Source organism: Alternaria atra, assembly GCF_907166805.1.
Source record: "Alternaria atra isolate CS162 genome assembly, contig: 21, whole genome shotgun sequence".
Lineage (NCBI taxonomy): Eukaryota > Fungi > Ascomycota > Dothideomycetes > Pleosporales > Pleosporaceae > Alternaria > Alternaria atra.
In genome coordinates this window covers 6513425-6529886 of record NW_025091319.1, presented here as the reverse complement: position 1 = coordinate 6529886, position 16462 = coordinate 6513425, and the positions used below count along the sequence as shown (strand labels likewise).

Here is a 16462-nt window from a genome sequence, read left to right as displayed (position 1 = left end):
TACCATGGGCGGTCCAAACAAACGGGCACAAGGGGAAGTGTGTACTACAACATGCGATACGCCCATCACCAAATGCGACGCTACCGGACTCATGTCGACATCAACTATGACCTCAACCTCAACAACGACAACAGCTCCACTATGTGGTGCACCTTGCGCCAACTGCGGCAATAACAAACGCCAACTAGCGAGACCTACTCCTGACCTGCCAACTGCTCAAGGTAGAGGGCTGATGCCAAGGGAGACAGGCTTGTCAGTCAACGAACTTGCGAAACGAGTGCTTTCGAACCCCAGGAACAACGGTGGTATGTATCGCCTAAACTAAGCCTGTTCTCCAACGCTGTATCATTCAGGTTTGCTTCGAGACATATTACCAGGCGATCTGTCTTACTGCAAGAGACCTGCTGATTGTATAATCTTGAATAGGGAACGTCGCAAGTTGGCTAATAACAGAAGTTATCACGAGTCCATTCGAACTGCAGCATGGGCAACAGGACCGTACGATACCCGAAGAATGGTCAACTGGATTCAGCTTTCCGCTCGCGAACCAAGCCTCAACCTGGAGCCTTAAAGGTTTGTATGGTTGCACATCTGTGATTGTCATATCTCACAAGCGCATGTTCATGACACATTTGTGGGAATGGCGCTCTTTCTACGAAGCATGGCAGTACTTCCAGACAGATGTCTTGAACTTCCTCCAAAATGGCGACGTTGAAATGCCGCAGGGTCTCACAGTCTTCAATGGCGTGGGAGGCGACTTTGAGAATATACCAGAGAACAAAGTGCGGGCTTTCATTGTCACTCCCAATCAGAGGGAACTCGCCAGTCCATCTCCTGACAATTTACTATATCCCGAAGAAGTAGACAGGATTAAGAGTCTTTTGGCCACACTGCTTGGTCGAAATGATGCACTTGTCATTCCCTATGTCCCCATGGACGCGGATCTGCTCAACAGAGTTCCAAACGGCAAGCTCCTGATTCAGTATGATCCTGCTGCCGCAGTTCAGATACCAGCAAACAGCGGCTGCAATATCCAACTGGCAGGCATTGAGCTGTGGGTCGAAGATCATCAATGTACCGCTACAGAGATACATGGCCTGCGTCGGCCAGGCAGCTTGAACCCTTGACGTCGATCAAGCGATCGATTGCGGCTACTGGTAAGGAGATACGTTTGTTGAGAGGCAGGGAAGTCGCGGATGCGGACGAGGAAGAATGGAAAGAGTACGAGGATCTGATCAAGCGCCAAGATGGTGGTACTTGTGCTCGGCCAAGCAACAGTGTCTCGACTTCGTCGATTCCACCTTCTTCGTCCCAGGCATCCTCTACGCCGAAAGTACAAACTTCATCCTCGTTCCAAACATATTTCAAGTCTTCATCAAGCGACTCTAGCATTGGAAGCTCAAGTCCGCCATCTTCGTCCACGAAAACATTCTCAGCATCGACAAAGTCCTTGGTAGCACCAGTACCTCCATCCAAAACAACCGAATCGAGCCAGCTTAGCACAACGAAATCGTCCTCAGCAACACTGCCAGCATCAATGTCACCATCACCGCTGCCTCCACCTCCGCCCAAGCCCAAGGCTCCTACTAAAGCATTGTCTGTAATGTTCCGGGAAACAGTTGCTCGTGGCGAAGACTACAACACATGGACCTTCTTTGCAACCAAGCCCAACACGCAAGCCGACGGCTGCAGTGTACCCGTACTCAATGACGTCTCGCGGCAATGGACAGAGCCATTAGCCATAGGCAATCCACCATGGCCACACGGTAACTTTACGATGCCGCTATGGGACGAAGAAGGTGATTGCTCCTACCTGAGCGATGGCACTAATCCTGGTGTGCTCTATTGTCCTAGCATGGTAGAAGGGACGACCGTGGGATGTAAGGAGGCTAATGAGAGGATGGATGCCACGACTATTATGGATTGTAGTATTGGGCATGTTTATATCTACGTTCGTCGGATTGTTTATTGTGAGTGGTAGGATGGGCGGGCGTGTTTGGGATGGCTCCTTTCCATGAGAGCGGAGTGCCTTCCGTGTGCATGCTGCTGGCTTGGTAAACCTGTACCGTCGTCTAGGCCTTTGAACGATGTTGCTCATTCAATTGAGTTGAAGAAGCAGATCTGCTTTGGAGTGCTTTCATCATTTCTTACCATATGACCCCTGCTCCTGTTATGTAGAAGCATGACGAGGTGCACTATGGCTCTCGGTTGTGACGATGGCAAGCTTTGTAGACATATAAACCAGGTGTATTCTGCCCTAAGTGCGGGCTGGAGTGCAGTATTTTTTGAGTGGCTGTAATCTGTAGGACTAAGCGATCGCCGCTGCAGCGTTGCAGATGTGGTTATTCGAGCCTCCTGTGACGTGCGTTGCGGCTATGAGCTTAGGAAACCATGACGTCAACGCGAGCTTGGACATGATGTAGCTCTAGAACCCTACCATCTAGCACTCAACTCAACTCTAACCTACACATCTCAACATACAATAGTCTTTGTCATTTTCAATTCTATACCTCCAATTCACATCATGAGCTTCCTTCGCCCCATGACAATGCTCCGCTCGGCAGCACTACGGCCAGCAGCGCTCTCGGCCGCTCCGCGTGCCCGCGTACAAGTCCGCTTCGCGACTTCAGATTACGGCTCCGGTAAGGGCAACCCAGCTGGAGAGACACCCGAGAAGCAGGGCGAGAACCCTAGCGAGAACCTCGAGCATCCTGGTCCCCCACCCCCCAAGGTCGCTCAAGGCCAATCTTCGTCGTCACCGAACAAGGACAGCAACTCGAACCAAAATGACTCGCCCAAGCCTACATCAGAGTCGCCAGCTCCTTCCTCAAACAAGGGTTCATCCGGCAAGCGCGAATTCTCAACATCGGCACGCCAGATGAAAGGCAGCGAGGAGCCAGCTGTTAAGCAGGGCCAAGACAACAAGCCCAGCCCCAACGAAGTCAAAGGTGCGCAACCCAAAATCCTCAACGAAAACCCACCTGCGCCGCAAGATGAGAGCCGGGATGTCAAGGAACACAACAAGGACATGAGTAACCGGGCGGAACAGGCGCATGAAAACGTCGACAACGAGGATGCAGGGAAGGACAAGGTCCCTCAAAGCTTCTGGAAAGGTATGTCATGTCTAGACGAGGGGATATTGGGCACACTGCTAACACATTCACAGGCGAAGGTGGACGAGGTGGCTCTGAAGGCGTACGAGGATGAGCACGAGCGAGTCGAGCAAGTACTCGAAGGATATTAGCATGATGTACAATTAACTGGAATTGACCCGCAGAGGTGTTATGAAATGCAAATCATCTATCAAACATTAACTGCCTAATTGAGACGTTCTTGCGCTGCCTATGCATCTTTGCGTGTTTGAAAGAAGGGCTGGGCTACATAACTTTTGTGCATGCTTGGGCGATGACGTAGGGGGCTAGCATGGTGATCGCCCCCGCATTATGGGCATGGGAATTTTTCGAAATGCCATTGCGACACACCGCACAGCTAAGTGGAGCTATTCTGCACCACTTGTGCCATGATGATGCTTTCTGCCATGTCAAACAAGATTGCCAGGCCTCGGAAGTCTCTCTGACTGTCAAATGTCAAGCACGACAAAGGCCTAGACCGTGCTCGTGAAAGACGATCTCACAATTGCGCACAGCCAAAAGACGCGGTTGCATGTGGCCATAGCTCCTCATTGGCTGTAGAGAGAGGCAGGCGCGTTGGGGATCTTGTTTGTCCAAGCTCCATACGTGCAGCACTACGTCACTTCCACGCACACAATCTACCCGCCATTGTCTGTCCCTCCCCTCATAAACTCCCTGCTCACCATTACCCTCTAGTCCTCACACCTCTGCCGAGTTTGCCTAAACCTCGACCCTCGTCTTTGCTTCATTAATCCATATTAAGCACTGTTCTCACCCAGGCAGCCACACATCATGAGGTTCTCTCTTACATCAGCCCTCGTGGCGACGCTTGCTGCTACGGCAACGGCCAACAGCTGGTTTGGAAGCACTGGTGCGTATAGTACATAACCCCTCCCTTTTGTTTTGAATCGCCCATAGCGTCATGTAGCAGTACACTGACGCCAGGAAGCAGTGTACGACAAGTGGCACGAGTCGGAGCTTGAGCGCTGGCTCAGCGACCACGGCATTCCCCACCCCAGCCCCTCTGACCGCAAGAACCTCCAGTCGACCGTCAAGGCCAACTGGAACGACAAGGTTGTAACTCCCTACACCAGCTGGGATGTCCAGACCCTCCAGAACTACCTGACCCTCAAGGGCCAGCAGGCAAAGAAGGGCACTGAGAAGGATGCCAAGAGCCTCGCTGAGCAGGTCAAGGAGTACTGGACCGAAACCGAGGACTCCGCCAACCAGGCCTATGGCAGTGTCAAGGACTGGATCTTCGATTCGTACGTACCCAGTAATCTCTGTTCCATACAAGTGCTAACAATCACAGCTGGTCGGATTCTCAGCTCAAGGCTTTCGCCGACAAGCACGGCATCCCCGTCCCCCAGCCCCGCCAGCGTGACTCTCTCCTCGCAGCCGTCCGTGACAACTACCAGTCCGTCGCCGAGAAGGCCAAGGAGACTGCCAACTACCCCGGTGACTGGCTTTACGCTTCCTGGTCTGACTCTGACCTCAAGTCTTGGTTCGACGAGCGCGGCTACAACGTTCCCCAGCCCAACACCCGCGACTCGATGATTGCTGCTCTCCGCCGCCAATCTCGTCTTGCTAGCCAGCAATCCCAGGGTGCCTACGCCTCCGTCTCTTCTGCTGCTGCCAACGCTCAGCAGAGCCTCAGCGACGCTCTCCTCGACTCTTGGTCTGACAGCCAGATCAAGGAGTGGGCTGACAAGAACGGCATCAAGGTTCCCCAGGGCTCCAAGCGCAATGAGCTCATCGCTCTTGCCCGCAAGCACCGTGCCCGTCTCTATGGCGACAGCGCCTCTGCTTCCGCCGGATCCATCTCTGCTTCCGGTGCTTCCGCTTACGGTGCCGCTACCTCCAAGGCTGGTAACCAGTACGCTGCTGCCACCGGTGGATTCGCCTACTACACCGACTTGATCAAGCAGCAGATTGGTCTTGCTGAAGCCAGCGTTGCCTCCGCCACTGACGCCGCTGGATCCAGCGCCAGCTCTGCTTCCGCCCGTGCTTCTTCCAGCGCCAGCTCCCTCACCGGCGCTGCTGCCAAGGCCGCTTCCTCGTCCTCGGCCTCCATCTCCAAGTCTGCTGCCAGCGCCAACGCTGCTGCCTCCTCATCCGCTTCCAGCGCTTCCTCAGTAGCCTCAAAGTCTGCTCAGAGCGGATATGATGCTGCTGCCGCTAGCGCCAGCTCTGCCTCTGCCTCTGCTAAGCAGGAGCTGTAAGCGTTTACTACCTACCATAACCGACAAGCAACGTTCGGTCATATCTTTTCCCTTAATATGACTGCCACACGCGTCACTTCACGATATTACGATCTGCGTACTGATAGGCGGAAAATGAAATGAGCTAGGAAATGGAACCCTGTAACATTAGTATTACGACGATATCCCCTCTGCGACCACCTCCTGGTAGGCTTTGGGAGGGTCGGAGAGTCGTTGAGTTTTTCTTGTTCCTTCGGGATTGGGGAGGAAAATGGCGTCTCACGTAGCTTAGTATGCTCTTGATAATGAGAAAGAAGTATAATTGTACCGTATTGTTCTAGATCTGATTGTGTCTGATGTATGATGTCTCCTTTATGTATGAATCACTAGGCTAAGTTGAGTGTAGGGTATCGCCGTCGTGACATACTCATGGTGATGATGGTCAGCATCAGTCTGTCCCACGTGCTGTCTACCAGATCATGAGTAAATCCCGCCAGTGTGCAGTTGCGTATGTAGACGTCCCACGCTGCCGGCAGAACCATCACCCAATCATCGATTGCTTTTGGAAATGGGGATTTGGTATGAGTGTTGTGGACCAAAGGATGGTAAGACTGGATCTGCAAGAGGCTTTATAGCTTTCTCATTGTCACTTTCACACTAGGCGTGTGAGTACTGTCGCGAATAATGAACATCATGAGAATGGGGAAGACCACAGTGACAAGGCCTGCAAGGCGCCGTTTTTTTTTCCGGGATAAGTCATGAGTATGGGCAATCTCGCTTTTGGTATTTCTAGTTTTGCACTAGTTCGTAGACACATAGGAAGTTCCAGTCGAGATTCTTGTTCTTGTATATTGGAAGCTGAAGAATGAGTTGTTCGCCATGAAGACGGCAAATGTAATATTTCAATGTGTCGCGGTAGAAGGGAGGCAGAGACATGCGTTCAATAGGGTTGATTTTATGAAGGAGACGGAGCAACCATGCACAAGGTTTCCATAGCCTTTTGGTGTTTTGAATACAGGTGTGAAGAGGATAGGAAAAGGAAAGGAAAATTTGGGAGAGTTTATATATCCGCATACACTAGCCGCAACACACTCCATCACACTGTCGAGTCGTCTTCTGAGATAGAGAGAAGGAGAAGACGCATAACCAGCGGTATAGTCATTTTCCAACATCAAGGAATCATGGATTGTTTTGGAGAAAGAGAGAAAATCATCATACAGATTTACGACTACAGTTTTGGTATCCCATTTTGATGAAAGCGTGCGAATGTGATGCACGAGGAGCAGAGGTCGCAGAAGGAGGGTTTATGTAGAGATCTCCGGACAGTAGTGACATCTAGATAGTAGACCCCACAGCAAATGGTGTTGTAACCGGTCAGAGTAAACGCAGCTCGGATTCGGCGCCATCCCCATGCGGCCTAGACTAGTGAAGGCTGTCATCTGCAGCACCTTCAAACTCGACGTCCACAACCACAACTCTATTATGCACGTATCATCACAACATGAGTACAGCTTAGAGGCCTTCGGGAACATCCAAACAGACTGTGACAAGCTTTGACAAGCTCTTGCCCCGTAAATAGCGGACCGATTTGTTTCACTCCAGATCTGCGACGCGAACACCCCGTTTCGGGTCTCACGGCCGTCTCCAGTTATTCTGACCGCGCGAATCCTATGAAGAGCAAGATACTCCGCATGAGTGAACTGTCAAAGAGTAACCCCGGTCTGCTCGCCCGGGATTATGATAAGGTTGAGAACCTGTGGATGAGGTGCAGGTTGTGAGAGCATGCGTGGCTCAGCTCATAAAAGTGACCTCATCGGCCCGAGAATGAGACAGATTGAGTAATCGGATGATTGGGTACGAGGAAGTATAAGACAACCTCAAGGTGTCTAGGAATCGGTGCATCAAGTCCACAATCTTTCTCAATCTTTCTTTCGTTTCTTCACCATCGCTACTCACCTGGAGTGAGCTAGACTTTAGTTCATCTACATATCTCGGATACCGTCTGCCATTATCTTAATCTATCGCACCTACCATCAACACCATCCACACACCATATATATACCAAAATGAAGACCTTTGCCATCCTCTGCCTCTTCGCCACCGCTCTCGCAGCACCAGCCCCACAAGCCTCAGGCACAACCAACTGCGCCGGCGTACAAACCCAGCTCGAGAAAGGTATTCAAGCCAACCTCGATATCCAAGCTCAAGAGCTAAAAGGGTATGCTTTTCCCCCACTCCCCACATCCCTCCCCGACGCTAATCTTCTCTCCCTCGTAGCGTCTACGCCCTAAAACTCCAAGGCGGAACCGCGGGCTTCAACGCAACCCAGGCTTCCGTTCTCGCTATCCAACAGCGCGGTATCGACATCCGCGCGAAGAACCAACAGCTCGCCAAGGAAATTCAGAGTCCCGCGGCTGATGGACTGGCCGTTGTGGCTGGCGCGCAGACGAAAGAGATTGATCAGGTTAGGAGCTTGAAGGGTACAAGCGGTGATGCAGAGACGATCAAGATGTTAGTGCAGGAGGTTATGGATGGGACGAAGCAGAACCAGAAGAATTTGGCAGCGGCGAAGGGGCAGGTTTGTGGGAAGTAGATGGTTGAGGTTATCCGAGATAATACTACGCAGGATTACGTAAGGTAATTAATTGCACTGGAAATATTAGCATATTACAAGTCGAAAGACGTACAATCTACTTACGCATGAGATCACCTAATCATGCAGCTGTTAGTTCCAGTTTTTCTTTCATACTCGGACCTATCACTTACACCGGCACCGTTACACGAGTCAAGGGCAGGCCGCCCACCCCTGCTAGGGTATACGCAAGTCCTGAATGTAGGGAAAGTGGGATTCGGGGCTCCTGGATGTTGGCACTGTACAAGTATTATGATCCGAAGGCTAAGTCTCTGCTGTCGTAGGAACTTACGCAGTAGGAGTTTCTCTACGAAAAAATCAGTAGGTGGTTTTTTGCTTGCTGGTAATTGTACTGTACTTACGTAGGGACTGGGACACGACGACCTTGATGGCAAACCCCATCCTCCATTACAAAATGCTGCCTGAGAAGAGGCGACAAGGGCCAGAAGAATTGGGGTGAGGAATTTCATTGCTACTTGTTAACGAGGATGTAGCGTTTGTTCAGAGATACATCAAGCAACTTGCGATGACACGAAGACATATGTACCCGATGCTGCTAGTGTACACGGATGAATTATGGTCCAGCAACCAGGAGCGGTTACCCATCAGTAATATCCGGCCGCTGTATCTTCGTATTCTGCATTAATAGTGGTTCCTACTTTGTTTCCGCCGGGGTTGATCCGTAGCTAGCTCTACGCAGCTAGAAAATTTCACCTTTTCACTGAGACGGAATAGCGTGTGGTCGTGCGGCGTTGCAGTGTACGCGACATGGTGAAGACTTTCGATAGAACAAGGATGAATAAGAGCAATACAGAAGAAAGTAGGGCGTGTTTTATACCGTAGCAATGAGCATATGATTTGACTACTCATGATTGAGTTGATATTGCGCTAGTACCAAAGTACCAAACCAAGTTACCGGCGACCGCGATGGGAATCGGGTAGTTGGTGAATCAAGCCCGAGGGTTGATATATACAGGTTTTCGGTACAGAGAGGAAACCGGAAATCCGCTACACCAAGAGATTTCCGAGCATTACAGCTGTATGAGAGACAGGATACCAAGCATCATAGACTGTGAGGCTGAGTGAGCTGTGAACCCTTTGCGCACCTGCCGGCTGGGCAGCTTACGCTAGCACTAGGACAGACCTGGCTAGCGCAGCCAGCACCGACGAAGAAAGAGGAAAACCGTACCGGGGAGAAGCCTAGATCCAATCTCGAGATCCCCAAGGGGCTGATGAAGGTAGGAACTAATTCATACGTTGAGGCACCGGAAGAAGTCCTACTTTCCAAGGCCGGAATGCAAATGTGGAACGATGTATGGCTTTGTTGAGCATCCCGATGGTGAAATGGAGGAATAACGCTGTTGAGTAATCTTATATGAGTATAGCCGCATTGCGGGTATGTTTCCCAAACACCTGGTCCTCGGTGTATGGAACTGTATATGTTTCCATTCGATCAACAGACTGGTGCCAAGGTCATGAATTCCATGCGTGTTAGAGACGGTGGATAGCGATGAACGCTCTAGTTACGCCTTTATGCTAGCGTTGATTCACGTACCACTTTAAGCTCATCACTACGGTTAATATACAGAGCCCATGAATATGTTGATCTACTCAGATGTGAAACAGCTACATAAGTACTTCATCCTTTGCCCTTTTTGAAGTGTGTCTCTTTAATCAATCACTCCAGTACTTTTGACATTACGTATCCTTCAAAAGTCCGACAGCCATGCAGCTCCTTCGCATCTTGTCTTCAGTGCTTCTCAGCCTCGCAGTATCAACAGCTTCACCAGTTCCTGACTCTCCCGTCGAAGTCACTGATAGCGCACAATTGTCTGGACGAAACCGATGCCTCTAAAACCCTCCTCGGCCATGTAGCGTGGGTTGCCCAGATGGGGGTTGTGCTACCGCTGGTGTCTACTTCTACAACTGCTAAGGCCGCTATCAAATCTTTCTCTCCTTACTGGTTACCAACACAGTGAGTCGTTTCTTCTTTTATGCTATGGTTTGATCTAAGGAACTAATAGGGGGCAGGTGCGATCACTCGAAAGATTATACGAAACAATTAGACAATACGACACGTCAATCAAACTCAGTTGAGTCGCTGCTCGTAAATCGTAATAGGAGACTGGGGTGTGTAGGAGAGAGTCAGACATGTGCAAGATACACAATCACGAATTGATTAGACGAATTGATTTGAAAAGCTTTGATCACCTAGGATGGAGGCATAGCACTGAGTATGTGTTGCAGAGATAGCGCGGTGGTAATGTTTTGATGAAAAGAGAAGATCGGAGATTCCTGTATCAATGCGAAGTTTCGGAAGCACGCATCGTCACATAAGGGCTTTGGCCCGTTTTAGATTATATTTCCATGTCGAGTTCAGAATCTAGAAAAGGTGGCATACCCATCTTTCTCATCCTTTTGAGAGGACAAAAGAATCATGCAACTGCGCCAGACATGTTTTGGATTTGTGAGCAAGAAGCTGATGGTATGGGGAAGAGAAGTGAAGAGTCGAACGAGGGCTTTTATACCCACAAAGCAATGCGCTAGTCGTTGCGGATATCTTCCACGCCGCGACGGAGTCATCGCTAGCTCGATTCTTGCTTTTGGAGACAGCACCAGCTTTAAAGTCGACTATTCACAGATAAGGTAGCTGTTTTGGATGAGCAATTCGACTCGAATTGTCGAGCTTCCGCTAAGACAATGGCGACGGCATCCCGGAATTCCGTCATATGCATGAAGTTGTATCTTTTTAGTGCGCCATACATAAATACCAGTCGAATTTTGAGATCTGACACAGTTCCTATCGTTTTGAGAAATGAGAGTGCAGGAAGACGCGCCGCACATCTTTCATGAACGACATCCTGTTGTTTCTTGAGCGACAGCAGGTCATGCCCACCCATCGTCGCCTTTTTGTAGTATCGTGATGTGCAAGATGAAGTACGGAGTTATGTCACTGGAAGACGCAAGATTCCATAGTAAGTGAGTCTCACGCGTCGGCACCAAAGTCGATAAGTCGCTATATCTAATCACGGTAATGATGACGTTCATTGTGGACAGCACATATAGCTAAAAGTTCAACTCTCGTATGCGCAAGCGCAAAGTCTCTTGGCCTCTGAGGAGAGCGTTAAGTTTGCAAGATAGCGACTAGATATCGGGTTTGTCACAACAGCATGGCGAAAGGCGTCCAGGTCTTTTAGGGCTTTCTACGGGAATTTGTTCCCATCAATACGTCTTTCCAGATTTTTGAATAGGCATCGTAATAAGACGCCGGAGAAGAGAACGTGAAATACATATCCAAGCATTTCCGAAGGACTAAATCATTTGAATATAATCATCCTTAAAACCGAGGGAAAGAAAATGAGGATATTTGATGTTCCGGCAACTTGCCTCCATGTTCGACATCCTCGTTGTATTTGGAGGTTTTCCACAGCCAAGACGACTTCCAGGAATCGTCTTGGTTACCAGAGACCATGAGGCACGGGGTCAAGCTCTCGGTTTCTAAAGAAACATAGTGTGACACAGGAAAGACCGAAGGCAAGAAGGAGAGGTACTTATATCCACCAGTAGAGACGAGACAACATTATCACAGTGTCAAGTAGCCTAACCAGGCTCGGCTCGAACCATGGTTGTGTCAAGCTACCGATTCAGAGTGACGATTTTCTGGATGCGCAAGTTTGCGAAGGCTCGGTTTTGATCCATTTGACGCTCATGAGAAAGCATGAAAAGCTGGCAATGTATCGAGATACCAATATCGCTCGCAATCATGTCTTTCCAGGATCTCAGAGCATTTAATTATAGTTCTTGTTTGTTTCTGCAGTCTGATTGTTTTGAAGCGACGCCAAAAGCACTGACATGGAAAGGTAAGATCGTATTTTTGGACGACGAAGAGCACCGCAAAACATACGGTCAAATCGATAGCATTTTCGAGCATATAAGGAGGCGACGAAGTGGCTATCATGGTTTTTGGATAAGACTGCCGGCTCCACAGCACGCACATGAGAAGAGTTCTTCTTTCCTTAGGAAGCTCCCAGGGTTGACGGCACATATAGTGCTACCGATAGCTCTTCGAAAGCAGGTACGTCAGTCTCTTTGCTCATGGCTTTAAATGGGCAGATTTTTGGACACAGCAGGGTGCTTCTCCATGGGTTGTCGGACTGTTCTTTTTGATATAATAGAGTAGGTTGTTGATAGAAAGGTAATTGGCGTAAGAAAGCAGACTTTATAGGAAATCAGTGGAGATGCGCTAGAAACACATACACGCGTTTGCCTGGAAATTCGAACTATTTGCGACATTTCACCGGCTTCGACGACCGGCTCCAAAGTCGTTTCTCGACTGTATATGAGTGGTAGCCTTGACTTCCGAGATTTGCAATTCCATACGGCTTATTCTCCTTAGTATCCAGAGCTCATCAGTTCTCAATCTCCTTCCCCACTCCTTCCCACCATATCTGAATCTCCTTCACTACTCGATCCCGGAGGCTACCCACCGTCCCGCCCCCTTCCCCAACTCTTCGCCCAACCCTACCAATGCCCCTTCCAGCCTTCTCAATCCCGCCTCAACTCGGTTTCCAACTTCCTTCCTCTCTCCAACTGTTCTCTGCAGCGCAACGAACCCATCGACCAATACCTCATACACCCGCAACTCTCCAGTCTCCGTCGACGACAAGTAATTAATGCGTGCCTTCCTCAACTCAGTCAAGAGCCGAGAGTTCTTGATCTTTATAGTGAAGGGACTCAGAATCAGGGAGGGGAGGAGCGGGGTGGTATGGAAGGTGTGGACCGAGTGGAGGATACGACGGTAGTCTAGCCATGCGACGAGGGTAGTAGAGAAGAGAGGGGCATCATCTTCACCTTCTATTATGGCGGACAGAAACGGAGTGATTTGGATGAGAGATTCCTCGATTCTGGCGAGTGAGATGGTCTCGCGGAAATCAGGTTGGCCAAAGGTTTCAAGGTATGACAGGAATATCTGCGTCAAGTCTGCAGAAGAGATTCCCATCTTGATCTTCTTGGCCCTGCAGTGGTCGATCTTCGCCGCGTGGTCATCCATTACCTCAAGCTTCCTCTTTGTGCTATCCAACATCTTCTTCATCTCCTCTGGAAGAGTGCCAAACGCTTCAAGGTGGGCCATGGCAAACGTATGAGAGGTATCAACGACTATGTTGGGTGGAAATGCATCATCCGTAAATAGAACGCCTCCTTCCTTTGGCACGGCTAACTCGTTCGGCTTGTGGGACTCGTCTTCCTCTGATCGCTGGAACTGCACCGTCCTAGCGCTTAGTCGCGAGCGAGAAGACGCAAGCTTGCCTGTATTCGTGTTCGAAGCATTGAGCGAGGACGGGAAACCTTTGGTAGCTGACAGATCGTGCTGTACGTTCTTGAGGTGTTTTTCGAGATACTTGGTACGCGTGTGGATTGCGGTTGCAGTGAGCTTAGGCAGGTTGTATGTGCTGACGGACGTGCGCGTGCTGCGGATTGGTCGCGACGCAGACTCAGCAGATGTAGCTACAGTCTCACGTCTAGGACCGCCGAATCGCTCCGGAAGTGGGAGCTTGATGATGAAGTTGGGCATCTTGGTCGCAAGTCTGTCGAATAGTGACGTTGGTTTGATAGCGAAGCGTCAAATTTAGAGTTTGAGCGAATCGACACGGCAGAGGTGGGCGAGTGTCGTTGAGAGAAGATGAGTACGGTATTGGCGCGGTATGAAAAGTTGGACGTTGAACGAAGGTGGAAAAAAGTGAACGTGAACGTGAACGTGAACGTGAACACACCGGATACACATCCAAACCACTCCGAAGTAATGAGAGACAAGAAAACACAACAGAAAGTGAGTTGTACAATAGATCAATATATATCAGAGACATGCTTGAAGACCAATTGAGAGAGCACCATAAGAGATGAAAGTGGGAAATTGGCAGTAACCTACACTACGCATCTAGTCGTCCAACTCCTACAAGCAGCGTCCATCTAGCGAAGAGAAAATATGGCCCGTACTATACATGCCCAATATGGGTATCACGACTTATCGGCATCCAGAGTACTAGTGCGCGATTTCGTCGCCTCCTCTCCACTCACTCTCGTCTTCTCAATCTCTTTCCTCGAAGTTGTAGTCGATGTATTCAACCCAGCAGCTTCAGTCACTACTGAGGAGTCACCTGCTAGGACGACATCACCCCCACTCATACCCGCAGATCCAGCCTCTTCCCCTTCCTTCCCACACACGCCCACTACCGTCTTATCACCATCTTCAGCCGCCTCCCTCGCCTTCATCATCCTCCACAGCACATGATCCGCGGCTCTCAATATGCACCTCCCATCCTCAGCATCCCTCCTCCACCTTTCCCTCTTCTCCTCAGGAAACCTTTCATCCATATACCCTTCCTCGAATCTCTTCACCTCAGCCGCAATCTGCCATTGTACTTTTTCGATCTCGCCCATGGAATACGTCGGTTTATGCGTCGCGAAGGAAGTGAGGGCTTGAGGTATTGGTAGCCAGTCGGCAACGGTATCTGTTCCACTCGTCGTCGCAGCCGTCGTGGCGGGTGTGGCAGCTTCCCAGAGGGCCTTATGCTTGAGAGATAAGCGCCAGTGAATAAGCTTGATATCGATGTCGTTGGCGGCAGCGCGAAGGCGGTTGTATGCCACGTCTATGAGGTGAATCTCTTGGAGGCGTCGGTGTCGTTCATCTTCGTCCATGGTGGCCATGTGACAGTATTCGTACTGCTGCTGTGCGTTGACAAACAGTAGGTATTCAGCCTCCTTGAGTAGTTCTTTTCTGTCCGCTTCCATGGCTTCGATTCTACCCAGGGTACTTTCTACGTCGATCCGCCGCAGGTCTTCGGCATACTCGATGGGTGCGCTGTAGAAAGGCGGCTGCTCTTCCACGGGCGCTTCGGTGATTACCGCGAACTCTTTGCTGCTGGCGACAAGTTCCACGCCGGGTTCTTCTCGCTCAAAGACTTCTTGTGGTAGCCACCTTGTGTACCAAAAGCCGTTGTGTCGAACGTACTGCTGCATGATGGGATCAAGACCAGCCATCAGCTCCGCGTCCCAGAAGATGGACCAGAATTCGAGTGATCTTCGCTTCAGCTGCCGACCAAGGTGTCTATAAGCCTCCTGTCTCTCTCCAGTGTATTGGAAGTATGCATGCGCTCCCAGCACACCTGCACAAGCGCCGGTGTTCATCATGCCCAAACATCGCGTCCACCTTGGTATAGCAGGCCGGCGCATAAACAGCGAAGGCACCGAGATAGCCAGCCCCAATGCGGCGCCTGCCAAAGCCCCATCCTCAACGGTGTATCTCTTTGTCCACTCATAGAGCTTCCAGTCCTTGACTTCTAGCACCTTCTGCGACACTACCACCTTGGCAAAAGCCGAGTAGTAATACCAGTTGAGCGCCGCTCCTGCGACACCGGCCCAAACCCCCAGTCTTGCCGAACTCCGTATAAACACGGCGGCTCTGGACAGCGGCCGTGCAGGAGTCACTCTCTGACTGTATCTCGAAGCGAAGGACGTATACGCGGCGGCAAGGACGGTCGAAGAAATGACAGAATACTGGAGCGTCGTATTCGCACCGATGGGATCTGGACGTTCCGGAACAAGTCGATGTTGCCCTTCACCTACACCATTATGTCAGTAACTTCTTCTAACTTGTTACATTCCGTGAGGGCATACCGGGCGGCACAAAGAGTCTCAGCACCATGGCGCCGAAACTACGTGGGCGGTACGATACAAGCGACAGGCCATGGGATCATATGTAACGATTGCCATACACCGCTGTGAAGTGGTGTGCAGCTACGGCGAGCGCGTGGGGCATCCACGAGGCCATTTTATAGCAGCGAGGGTGCGTGGGCGCTGCTGGTGAGTGGGCGTGGCTTGAGACAGTCATGAGGTAGACGGATGTCTTAGTCCCACCGGCAGCCACAGCGGGCAGCCGCCGGGAAGACGCGTCGCAGGGGACATGTTTAATCCTTGCTGTGTTCGCATCAAAGAGAGCAGCAAGGGTTGCAACGAGTGAAGACGCGTAAAGATGGTGTCGTCCGTTGTGTGTTGCGTGGGATTGGTGGGCTATGGTTCGCGATGCGCATCGTCCAGGGTCTAATTCGGCACACGTGAAGACGTGTGGTCAGACGACCAAGAACCTCCAAAGATAGAGTTCACGGAATACTGCCTCACTTCATGGACGGTTCCTGTAGCCATCAGGTGATTGTCAGACCAAGACTCTCAACAAGCAACTTAATTCGGAAAATGTTCGCAGGCTAATTACAGACATGCTATGATCGATACAAGCTTCATTCTACGTATCGCTCGTGAAATGCTCCGAGCTGGAAGACGTCGCCACCACCCTGCCATCTGAACACCTACCATCCTACAATCATTGCCACTCACAGCCTCGCCACCCATTACAACGAAGTAGTAGTACCAATTTAGTAACACAAGCTATATCGAAATCAGCACCCGCTTTTCGTATTGACAAAAAGAAAAGGGAGAGAGTAATC

At 50.4% G+C, this 16462-nt stretch overlaps 5 protein-coding genes across 5 annotated transcripts; 3 read left to right on the top strand and 2 right to left on the bottom strand.

Moving 5' to 3' along the window:
- Positions 1–106: 106 nt before the first annotated feature.
- ALTATR162_LOCUS2633 (uncharacterized protein) lies at positions 107–3207 on the top strand (the record flags this gene model as incomplete). The annotated part of the gene is made up of 5 exons (XM_043310239.1): positions 107–305; positions 457–1054; positions 1111–1880; positions 2487–3113; positions 3167–3207. The coding sequence occupies 5 exons, from the start codon at positions 107–109 to the stop codon at positions 3205–3207; spliced, it is 2235 nt and encodes a 744-aa protein (XP_043166174.1).
- Positions 3208–3923: 716 nt separating this feature from the next.
- ALTATR162_LOCUS2632 (uncharacterized protein) lies at positions 3924–5353 on the top strand (the record flags this gene model as incomplete). The annotated part of the gene is made up of 3 exons (XM_043310238.1): positions 3924–4002; positions 4084–4396; positions 4444–5353. The coding sequence occupies 3 exons, from the start codon at positions 3924–3926 to the stop codon at positions 5351–5353; spliced, it is 1302 nt and encodes a 433-aa protein (XP_043166173.1).
- Positions 5354–7398: 2045 nt separating this feature from the next.
- ALTATR162_LOCUS2631 (uncharacterized protein) lies at positions 7399–7925 on the top strand (the record flags this gene model as incomplete). Its single annotated transcript, XM_043310237.1, has 2 exons — positions 7399–7550; positions 7610–7925. 2 exons carry the CDS (start codon positions 7399–7401, stop codon positions 7923–7925), a joined length of 468 nt encoding a protein of 155 aa, XP_043166172.1.
- Positions 7926–12426: 4501 nt separating this feature from the next.
- ALTATR162_LOCUS2630 (uncharacterized protein) lies at positions 12427–13536 on the bottom strand (the record flags this gene model as incomplete). The annotated part of the gene is made up of 1 exon (XM_043310236.1): positions 12427–13536. One exon carries the CDS (start codon positions 13534–13536, stop codon positions 12427–12429), a length of 1110 nt encoding a protein of 369 aa, XP_043166171.1.
- A 443-nt stretch (positions 13537–13979) lies between these two features.
- ALTATR162_LOCUS2629 (uncharacterized protein) lies at positions 13980–15666 on the bottom strand (the record flags this gene model as incomplete). Its single annotated transcript, XM_043310235.1, has 2 exons — positions 13980–15583; positions 15639–15666. The coding sequence occupies 2 exons, from the start codon at positions 15664–15666 to the stop codon at positions 13980–13982; spliced, it is 1632 nt and encodes a 543-aa protein (XP_043166170.1).
- Between the last annotated feature and the right edge of the window lie 796 nt (positions 15667–16462).